The sequence below is a fragment of the Mytilus galloprovincialis genome, chromosome 12, assembly GCF_965363235.1.
Source record: "Mytilus galloprovincialis chromosome 12, xbMytGall1.hap1.1, whole genome shotgun sequence".
In the NCBI taxonomy this organism is placed as follows: domain Eukaryota; kingdom Metazoa; phylum Mollusca; class Bivalvia; order Mytilida; family Mytilidae; genus Mytilus; species Mytilus galloprovincialis.
In genome coordinates this window covers 56,302,224-56,314,280 of record NC_134849.1, presented here as the reverse complement: position 1 = coordinate 56,314,280, position 12,057 = coordinate 56,302,224, and the positions used below count along the sequence as shown (strand labels likewise).

General features: G+C 31.1%; 1 protein-coding gene across 1 annotated transcript; it reads right to left on the bottom strand.

Annotated features, from left to right (window-relative positions):
* Positions 1–1,214: 1,214 nt before the first annotated feature.
* On the bottom strand, positions 1,215–11,423 carry LOC143055561 (perlucin-like). Its single transcript, XM_076228717.1, has 6 exons — positions 11,318–11,423; positions 9,869–9,966; positions 9,613–9,703; positions 5,852–5,960; positions 2,955–3,083; positions 1,215–1,333 (listed from the first exon to the last, which is right to left on the bottom strand). The coding sequence occupies exons 1-6, from the start codon at positions 11,355–11,357 to the stop codon at positions 1,300–1,302; spliced, it is 501 nt and encodes a 166-aa protein (XP_076084832.1). The 5' UTR covers positions 11,358–11,423; the 3' UTR covers positions 1,215–1,299.
* Between the last annotated feature and the right edge of the window lie 634 nt (positions 11,424–12,057).

Here is a 12,057-nt window from a genome sequence, read left to right as displayed (position 1 = left end):
TCGTTTCGTGTATATTTAAGTCTAGACGCCATCTAATTAACCCTCGGATTTGGCCTCCAAATGCCTCCGACGACCATATTAGAGATATAATATAAAATAAAGATTTAAATAGATAAATCAACTCGTGTAATGGAATTTTTTTTTTTTAATTTCTTATTATAGATTAAAAATGTATATTAATCATCGTTTTTACCTGTATAAGAAGATTTTTGATGGATCAAATCAGTCAATTGATGATTAACCTTTGTTTCACATTCAATTTTGACATTCTTTTTCTTTAAATAACTATACACAGATACACAAGTAATCCATATCTAGCTAAGGGGTTAAATTGAAGTTCACATGAAAAACGGATTTAATTAGGACGAATATTTCACTTCCAAGTTAAAAATACATTATCAACGTTTCTTCGCTGATTTTGACAAAATTGAAACATACTGGCTGCTAAAAGCGAATTTTTATTTCACTATTTCACTTTAATTAATTATTGAACAAAACAAATAATATTTTAGATTTGTTTTATATATTTAGTAGCTAGTGCGCCTTTAATGAATAAAGGCAACAGTAGTTTAATCATCAATCAATTAAGCGTAAACAAATCTGGGTTAAAAAAAACCGACGGATACAAATACCTATAGGGTAAACAAGTGAACAACAGAAACACTGAAGTGAAACTTAGACTAAACAAGACTATTTGATAACGACTTCAATATTTCTGAGTTGGTACAGGAACATTTAAGAAAAATGGTGGTTTGAATCTATTTTTAAAAGAACCATTTGGGAAACACGGGTGAAATATTATTTTCATTTTAAAAGTTTATTATTTTTTTTAGTGAACAGTATTGATAATGAAAAATAATGTTTTACCTAATATACGCAAAAATTGAACTAAACCATCTCCAAAAGCAATTCCTAAATTGCAGCATATGTCGAGTATGTACATGTATATCAACATAGAATTTGTGTCAAACTTCAAACATTGCATACAAGGTAAGTCTCCCTCTGTGTCATATTTTTATAACGTAATCTGATTCACTCAGCGATCTAATAATAATAGATTTATGCATTTGTTTCCATTACATTATTTATTCTCATTGATAATACACAAGACAGAGGGAGAACATCTCTTTTGTTCATTTCGTCACAGATCTAGACCAATAGTTTCTATTTGCTATTTTATAATCCAAGATGACAAAAGACAATCTTAAGACATATTTGAAATCATCAATATCAATTTTATTTATATTTTAAAATTATTAAGTGATGCTGTCTAACTATGAGTTGTACCATAGAATTGAGCTAGCCAATAATTTCATTTCCATTTGGGTCCGCTCTGAAATAAACAAATGCATAACAGACATATGGTAATGACATCAGTGTATATATATACAACTCGTCTAAACATCAACCCAACAATGTTAGATCTGTAAATTTGCTTTCGCAAATTTTGGTTCTTCCCTCGCCGGGATACTGTGATATCGTGACACCAAATCGCCTGCACTGCAGCCGTCCCGCTACACCACATGACCACCTGGGCTCTTAAAAAATAGAGCTTTCGCTGGCCGTGTGTTACCTTTCCACGTCAGTCTTAATCTAGCGGCGTACTGCAGTACATGATATATAAGGCATGATGATGTTGTTGTTACAGATCAGCTAAATTATCTATAGTAAAGGATCCTACAAATTAATGTAAGATACAGTCACAGAAAATAATTATATTTATAAGTACGTCTGAGTCAGTGACAACCCTACAACAGATGTATCCATCGGATCGCCATCAATGATGGTGATACATGGCTGTGTACATAATGTATATACAACTCGTCTAACTGGTCCATTTTTAATAAGAATTTAAACTCCACTTTGAATGGTTATAAATGGAACTTTCTAGTGTCAAGCAAATGAAGGGACACATTTACATATTCTTTTTTTATTCTCATTCTTCAGTCCCCGTATATTTTCCCGACAACAATATTTCATTGCCCTAAAATGTTTTAAATGTATATGTTATTTGACTCTGGGCAATCAGCAACCATCAATCGTCAATATCATCATCATAAGAATTTATATATTGATTGAGAAAAAATAAAAAGGCATAATGTAGGCAATGTCGATGCAAGAAATGGATTAATCACTAAGCAAAAAAAAAAAGAAGCTGATATTCACGTTAATTCACATTTACTAGAATATTTTTTCACAAATTGTACAGCCTTTATTCCTTATTCACATAATATTTTCAAATGCTATATGACAATTTCTTTGTAAATTGTCGATGCAAGACGTTTTAATCACTAAGCCAAAAAAAAAAAGCTGAAGTTCATGTTCATTAACATATAAACTTTTAGGAATTTTGGTGCCCAATGCTCTTCAACTTTGTACTTTATTTGGCCTTTTTTACTTTTGTGGATTCGAACATCACTGATGAGTCTTTTTGTAGACGAAATGCGCGTCTGGCGTATATACAAAATTTAGTCTTGGTATCTATGATGAGTTTATTTACTAGAATATCTCACAAATTGTACAGCCTTTATTCCTTATTTACATAATATTTTCAAATGCTATATGATTATTTCTTTGTAAATTGTCGATGCAAGAAACTTTAATCACTAAGCCAAAAAAAAAAAGCTGAAGTTCAGGTTCTTTGACATATAAACTTTTAGGAATTTTGGTCCTCAATGCTCTTCAACTTTGTACTTTATTTGGCCTATTTTACTGTTTTGGATTCGAGCGTCACTGATGAGTCTTTTTGTAGACGAAACGCGCGTCTGACGTATATACAATGTACAAAATTTAGTCCTGGTATCTATGATGAGTTTATTTACTAGAATATCTCACAAATTGTACAGCCTTTTTTCCTTATTTACATAATGTTTTCAAATGCTATATGATTATTTTTTGTAAATTGAAGATTAAGCTTAGAGTGCAATTATTCAGGGTTAAAGTCCTAGACTTACGGAGCTTGACAGATAAAATTCTGTTTATGATCACATTCATAATCATTCCAATGGACCCCAAACGAATAACGAATCTCTAGGCAGTGCTCGTTTGCACCGGCGTTATCTGGTTGTCCGGGTGACCATGCACTGAAACAAATAAAACATATATATAAAAGTTTGAATGTCATAACAATAAAATGAAATTGAGAATAGAAATGTGATATATTTCAAAGAAACAAAAACCCGACTAAAGAGCAGAAAACAGATGAAATCAACGTAGCGAGAAAATCAAGCAACCCCTTGCACCCTAAATAAAAATATGTACTATTATAGTAAACATGGATGTCATACTAAACTCAAAACTAATACAAGAACCAAGATATCTTATATCGGGTTTTGTTGATGTTTGATGCTTCTGGTCGATGTTTAGCAATCAACAATCACTCAATGTTCAGGTCTAATAAATGTATGACTGACACAATTTTTTATATGTCTTTAATATTGATATCTTTATTTTGGATATGAATGCCTACAAAATATGTTTTAAAGTACATTTGACTTAATATTAACGAAACGTTTCAATCGTTCATTCAAAGTGTAAGACGGTAAGTGCTATCAATGTTATTTTATTAATTAAATTTCTTATCATTTCTTCTAACATTGATGTAGTTGAGCTTTTGAAATTGTCATTTGATTATGGACTTTCCGTTTTGAATTTTCTTCGGAGTTCGGTATTTTTGGTTTTTTACATGTTACAAATGTAATAAGATGATTATTCTTATTTTCAATTTATGATTTTTCAATAAGGTTTTAAAGTCTAAAAATGCCCATACAATCCGAAAGAATATCTTAAATGAAAAACAATCCGACAACAAAATCATCCCTAATAAAATTATGCACAATCTAGAAAACAAGCACATTCTTCTCAGTAATGAGACGAGACAATACTGTTCTAGTTCTAAAATAGAATAGAAAGAAGAACATAAAAATTTGAAGTGACCTGATCCAATTCGTCGGAATTATATCTATACTATTAAACGAGAGGACCTTTGTGTGTCGCTTCTCTTCCTCCCACAATAAATTGATCATCATGCCTCTGTGTCCTTTTGGTACTATGCATAGTCGTAAGTGTCATCCATTCTTATGAATATTCAGTCTGGGTTATTATGGGAGAAAAACGAAAATAAAGGCGTCTGGATATTCATTCCATCATTAGACCGACTTTTATGTCAGACATGACTACCGGTTTTAACATTCAGAAACAATCGTATGATAGATAACAAAAATGAAAAATAAATAAGCCAATCAGAGTGTTGTCCATATCGTGGTTTTTAGATCGTAAGAACCACTTCTATTATTCCTCGGTTTTAACTCACACATAATTTTCATAAGTATTCGGACGGGGACAGAACAATTATTTTTGCGTTTGTCAGCATGTACTGTATATTATGATTAAAATACTACTATGATGTATATAGACACTATATATAATATAGCAGTGATCGCCATGGAGAAGAAACTTAGAGTTAATAGTTGATAGAAAATTAAATACACTTTAATATTTATTATATGGATAGTATGTTCATAGCAGAGACAAAGAATGTATTATATGTCTCTGTTAATAGTATACAGAAACTCGAAAATAATGAAATATAACAGAAAACAAAATGATAACAGATTTTGAAAAAAGAGAGAGGGCTTAAAAATATTGTCCTGTCTCCATGTTTATATGACTTTTGATATCATTTCTTCAATTCTCCAGACATAAAATCTTTTATAAAAATTCTTCATAAAAGATAACATCTTAAAATGCCCGCGATTTCGCTTTTAAGTCAAACAGGACTTCCAGTTTTAATGTATTTCATGTATTTAGTTTTGATGTTATATTTGTTATTCTCATCGGATTTTGTCTAATGCTTAGTTCGTTTCTGTGTGTGTTACATTCTAATGTTGTGTCGTCTCCTCTTATATGTAATGCTTTTCCAACGGTTTTGGTTTGTGACCCGGATTTTTTTTGTCTATCGATTTATGAGTTTTGAACATCGGTGTACTACTGTTGCCTTTATTTAAACTTGCACATACTTTCAAAAGAGTACTCGGGGACAGCACAATATTTATCGGGTTGATAGAGACTCTCTCTATAATATAGCAGTGATCGCCTATGAGAAGAAACTCGAAATTGATAGTTAATAGCAAATACACTTTATGTAAAGGATACGTATGTTCATAGTATACAGAAACGCCAAAAATAATGGAATTTAACAGAAAAAAAAAATAATAACAAACTTTAAAAACAAGGAAGAGGGAAGAAACTGTTTCCAAATACCTATGAATTTTGATAACTTTTCTGAAACTCTCCAGACATGAATTCGTTTACTGAAATTCTTTAGACAAAAAAACTTTTACAAAATTTCTCCCTACAACAGTATATACTTTCAACCAAATTCTAAATTCCCGTGATTTCGCGGGTGTGTTCTAGTATATATAGTATGAACAAGAGTAAACACTTGATGAAATATCTATCTCTGAAATACTGTATCCACGGATTTATAACATAACTGAATCAGTGGTATGTACAAATGGAAATCAGAAGTTTGAACTTGTGTCTGTTTGGTTACGATTAAAACAACTTCACTAGGAAATTCGTCGAAGCTCCTGCTTAAGTTTGTTTAATATTATACAACATCTGGTACAAATAAAGTAGCAAGCAGAAAACGTGTATTGATAAGTTATAAGAACGGTAACTTACTAACTGTAGTTATGACAAAGTTCACAAAGCATGAACATGTAGTGTTAACTTTAAGTATGTATGCTACTCTTTTAAAAAAAATAATAAGTTCGATATTCGGATTACCTTTGTTTTATCAACAAAAATTGCTTATATCTGAAAAAAAGATAGTCAGATAAACATTTACGTATAGCCGGTGATTGGTCTGGAGTTTCCGTTTTCCCCCATCCATCTCCATTCACCTTCAACTAAAAAGTCGGAACCATCCATCCAATAATTTTCAGGACTAACAGAACCTATTTACAAACAAGAAAGCATTTATTTAAAAAGAAGAAAGAACATATTTATAAAGAAGGGAGAACATGTCTGTACAAAAGAAAGATCTTATTTATAAAACAGAAAGTACCTATTGATAAAGAAAAAGAACATATTTTTAAAGAAGAAAAAACGTATTTATAGAGATGAAAGAACATATTTATAAAAAAAGGAATAACATATTTATAAATAAGAAATAATATACTTATTAAGAAGAAAGAACATATTTATGAAACAGAAAGAAATATTTTCAACGAAGAAGGAACTTATTCATGAAGTGGAAAAAACCTGTTTATGAAGAAGAAAGTACCTATTACTAAAGAAGAAGGAACATATCCTATATAAAGAAGACAGAACATACTTATTTAACCATTACAAAGAAATATACAAATTTAAATAGATACACATGTTTAATAAAAAAGACATTGTTTGAAATTTTTTACATTTGTATTTATGTTTGTCTTTTCAGTTGACTAAATTTTTATCAATGTTGAAGGTCGTACATTGACCGCATAGTGGTTAATGTGTGTGTCATGTGGTCTAATGTTGATGTATTTCTCATTGACAACCATACCACATCTACTTATTTGTACAGTTGTCGAGCATCATGTTACGAGTTTTATGTTCATAAATGTAGCATAACGTTATATGTATTTGAATCAATCCGGGTGTTTGCAGGGGTTTTGATTGCCGAGTCTGCAATTTTTATGTATCGTTTTGTGGACTTTTGTTTGCAGTATTGTCGTTATTCTCGTTTAACCCTAATTTTGTTGGTTTCTCTTCGACTTATAAATTCTGATTCTTCCTTTGATTTATTTCATCTCCTGTATATACAGCTGTTTTTAAAGTTATGTCTCTTCAGGGGAAATATATAGTATATTTAGATTTTTCTTTTGTTTACCTTCAAGTTCCCAGATATGATGTTTATATAACATATCATAGAGACACAAAATTACCAGTTGAAATAAACTTAGAGTTCTGACGAAGACCCACAATGAACGGAGTGGTAATAAAGAATTTGAGTATAAAGTAATATCACAAAAATACTGAACTCCGAGGAAAATTCAAAACTGAAAGTCCCAAATAAACTTGCAAAATCAAATGATAAAACACATCAAACGAATGGATAACAACTGTCAGTATAAGTTATAGTTTGATATCCAAGTAAATTAATTTGATAAATTTAAATTGAAAAAAAATGTTGTATATATTAGTATTGACATATTAAAAAAATAATATTTATGTAACATGTATATTAATATCAATGGACACATATAAAACAACAGTAAAGAGACTGCGCAATTCTAGAATCGTAAAAGGGGGAACAACGTGTTTAGCCTTTACAACAATATGTTGTTGGTAAATTCAAGTTTTGAACAGGACATATATTTCTACTGTTTTGTTTCTCTCTTTAAGGGAAAATATAATAAGTTATTTATTCAAGCTGTATCGTTATTCAGGCAATTTCATACTTTGAAACTCAGTGCATGTCTGCAAAACGCCTAACTATTTTGTTTTTTTTCTTGACTGCCATATTAGCTAAGTGTTGAGTGACCCCTTAAATATACACTTGTTTTAAATATTTGCGGAATAATCTGCATTTTTCAATAAAAATGAATACGTTCAAGACATATTTCTATATCTTGGTCATTGCTACAGAAAAGCTGGTTATAAAATGCTTACTCTTATGTAAAAAAATAATGGACACGAAATAATTACATTACTTCCAATGTAGATTCATTATTATGATCGTTGGATGCTTAATTTCGTGGATTTCGTGGTTACTGGTGAACCACGAAACTAAGAATTTAACGAATTACAAGTTTCTTATAAGGTAATATGCAGATTATGGCAAAACCACGAAATCAAATATCCACGAACATTCAAGTGTATTTCAATGTTCAACAATTGGTACTTACGAAAATAAATGAATCCACATTATTAATAAAAGAAAAATAAGTGATTTCTTGGTATTGGCGCCTTTACGTTGTAAGTTATTTGAAAGATCGTACAGAAGGAGATGTCTTTTATGAATTAGAACTCTTAATCTCTCAAATATGTGACACAAGTAATTTAAAAGGCGCAACTCTATCATAACTTTTGTTCTTTAAGGACCATATACTCTATTAACCAATTAAGGGGTCATCCATAATTGTCAACCATTTTCCGAAGTGTAAAAAACGTACACTTTTTCATACCCCCAACCCTCCCTCAAAAAGTGTACATCAACTATTTTCAGATTTCAAGAGAAGAATCAGTCATTCTTAAAAAAAAAGAAGATCCTGTCTATTATATTTTAGTTTAATATAGGAATTTGCATTGAAAAAAAACTAAAACATATCTGACTGCTTTATTTGATGACATCTATCTGTGATGCTTGTGTTTTGTCAGAATAAAGAGTACAAAGATTAGTGTTTCCCCTATCACACAGTGGGAATGGTAACTCTAATAAAAAAGGGCACCTAGAGCATGCAAAAGATTAACAAAAGGGCACATAAATTATTCTTAGAATCAAAGAAAGGGAAATGCATGGTTATATTGCATTGGTAAAGTATGGACTGACAGTTGTTGAGGGAATCAGAGCTCAAGACGGCAATCAATAAAAGTGTAATGTTTTTTAAAACATTTTGAGTTTTTAAATATCCCGCCTGTATTTCTATTTAAAAGGTCCCTGTAAATATGCCATTCATGGCACTATTATCGTTTATGTATATATACTGTAACGTGTACATATATTGGATATTTTTTAAGTTAAGGTTAAACTTCATATGGAGGTGCTCCTAATGAAAGGAGGCTTATACTAAGAAAAATAAGTTTACTTCCGGTTTACTGGTTTACTATTTTGTAATACAAGGAAATTAATCGAAGGACCAGTTTAAAATCTTTTCAAAAAATGGCGTCTTGTCAAATTCAAAACATTCAAAGAATTTAGTGTTTCCATCAATTTTGTTTATCAAACAAAGTAAAACGATATCGATCAATAATAAAGCAGGTGAAATTGACAATTGGGGGTACTGAGAAATGCTTGCCAACTTTTAAATAATTTTACTAGTTCACATTTTTGCAAGATTTAGTTTTCACATGATTTGATCTTTTAACCGTTCAATCCCGATTGAGTAGAATTATGATATCGAAATCAATATCATCAAGTGAAAATAATAAAGAAGAAATAAGAAGAGAAACACACCCAAGCCAATTCTCGATTTTATAAATCGACTTTCCCTATGGAAACGATATAAATTCCGGAAATAAAAAAAAAAGCGTACGGTAAAAATGTTGATTTTTTAACCCCCTCGCCCAAGTGTACGTTTTGTACACTTTGAAATTGGTTGACAATTATGGATGACCCCTAAACGTTGTTAATTTATGGTCAGAAACGTAAAATCACAAAAATACAGAACTTAGAGGAAAATCAATTCGGAAAGTCCATAATCACATAGCAAAATCATATAACAAAACGCATCAAAAACGAATGGACAAGAACTGTCATAACCCTGACTTGGTACAGGCATTTTCAAATGTAGAAAATGGTGGATTAAACCTGGTTTTATAGCGCTAACCCTCTCACTTTGATGACAGTCTCATCAAATGTATTTGTGTTACAAATCAAAATATAAAATCTGATGGCCTTACCATGTTTACGTTTGAGTATTCCCTCTACTATGGCTTCCTCACTTGCAGATTCAATGACGGCTAGATCTGCACCTAGTATGTTACAAAGGCGCTGGAATATATAAGAACATGAATAAAGTTCGGAGACGACAAACTGGAGAACTCGGATTCAATGCAATATGAAAAGCCATTCGTTTATATTTCATTAAGATATCATTTAATTGTACAAATCAACAATTAAACGTCTTAGAATAGTAATTGGAAATTATGATTTTACCTTTGCCTCAGCCCATGACGCCAACAGTCCGATAGCTTGGTAACATTTCGTGCCATGACGTTCAAATGCTTCTGGGCAAAGGCATGCCACCAAATTAACTAAAAGGGATACAAAACAATTAAAGTGATCCTACATTGTAGATATGAACATATTAAAGACATCTTATCGATGTATACGTAATGTGTGTGCATGAGGTTAGAGGCATATAGGATCTTGTTACCGGACTTGTGTGTGAATGACCATGTTTTATGTACTGATATTATAGAAATCCCCATTGTAAATATTGTTAGGTAGTAAAAAACACTCTGAAATACACTGCAGTTTGTAAAAGTTGTTAATGGTATACTTCTATATAAGTATTGCTTCTTGTTTTAACCTTTTACAACAGTAGAAGGTTTGATAGAAAGGATGAATAAAACATGCAAGTTTTAAACTTTTTTTGGAGAAACCCTTCTTATGTTTTACAATAAAATTAGGTTTGAAGAGAAAGTGTGTTGAAGAGAAATCATAGACTTTATTTTCATAATATCAGACTGGAACTTTGTTTCCCACTTAGGCTTAGGGAGTCAACTTTGTGTGCAGCGAAGGAATATTATCTGAAACACTATAAGAACATGAACATGAATTTAGAACAAAATAGTATACACTACAATAAAAAGCATCAGACTCAGATATGAACGACACACAACGAAACACAAACAAAACGTCCATATCATATTCTAGGTATATTGACTTGTAGATGTGGGCTACTTGTATTGCTGTGTAATTGTTTTTCTACATTGGCTAGAGATGTAGGGGAAGGTTGGGATCTCAAAAACCCATTTAACCTCACTGCATTTTTGAGTTTGCTCTAAGCCCATCATCACTGAAATAGTACATATTTTGATTGATGAGCGAGCTGAAGCACGCCTCCGGGTGTAGGATATTATCGCTGTATTGAAGACCAATTGATCGATTGTTTTCTGCTCTTTTGTCAGATTGTTGTCTAATTGACACATTCCCCGTTTCCATTCTCACTTTACTTTTGTCCACCTCCACTAAATAATCTAACCCCAAAAAAGCTGTACTTTTTGTTTAAAAGATGATTTAATGATTTAAAATTTTACAACAAATCATGAAAAGCAAACCGACGACATAACACAAAGGTGTTTCGGACAGATATTGTAAAATGAGTAAAAATAATTCTAACAATCCTTCAACCACGTTTTTCTGAGACAATCTTTTAAAATAATGATAAATACTAACACGTTCACACTATTGAGATTAAATACGACAAACTTGTCACGTATTGATTATGTAACAAAATGCAGCCAGACTATAGCTAGTGTAAAAAATACATTTAAAGTGCAAATAGTTAAAAATAATGATTGCAATAAACTTTACAAGGATAGTCTTTTTTGTACATATTCCAAAGACTCATAAATGAAGATTGTTTATACACGTACATACCTGAAAGAGATATACTTAATATTACAACCCCGATATTCATTATTACAAGTCTTATCTAAGGACGTCTTAATGTACATATGGAACTAAATGCTGATAAGAGAACAACTGACAAATGTGTGCAAACTTTGCATACACACAAACTAGTAAAGACAAAGTGTTCAATTCGTTATCCAGTAAATATGTTTCACAAAACTGTTAAGTGATAGATAATCAACAAATCATACAGAAACAATTTTTATCTGCATTCTTTTCTTAATTCCTGTCATTTTTCTACCAACAGATGCAGAATCAAATTAAATGAGAAAATACTAAACTTGCTAAGTATATCCTTTTGTTTTATCGTCTTTCCTTATTCTAACCACGACATTGGTATTGATAAGAATATTCCCGCCGCTTGACAGTTTAGTAAATTTAATTTGTCTCTACTTTTAAAACAGTTGGTGTTGTGATCTCAATTTTTATTTGAATCAAGCCAAATTAACAACAAAATCAGCGTAAGAAAATAAATAACATTCTATCCATATTTCCTGAATTTGAAAACTGTTCATGCTGACAATGCTGATACTTTGATTACCACAGAAAAAACATTGTTGTCTTCTGTTTTTTTGTTAAGATTTGTTGTTAATATGAACGCTACAGACAAAAACCTATCCCTGCAATTATCAAATTAATTCTGCAACATAACTGGTTGAAAGAATGCGGTGAAAACAAGAAGAAATATATCACGGGATTTGACTGTA

Bases quoted from the DNA above. Each gene is read 5' to 3' on its own strand.
- LOC143055561 (XM_076228717.1), bottom strand. From the start codon at position 11,357: ATGAATATCGGGGTTGTAATATTAAGTATATCTCTTTCAG. The intron at 9,704-9,868 runs GTAAAATCATAA...TATATATTCCAG, and splicing joins CGTCATGGGCTGAGGCAAAG to CGCCTTTGTAACATACTAGG. The intron at 3,084-5,851 runs GTAAATGTTTAT...TATTTGTTTCAG, and splicing joins AGACCAATCACCGGCTATAC to TGCATGGTCACCCGGACAAC.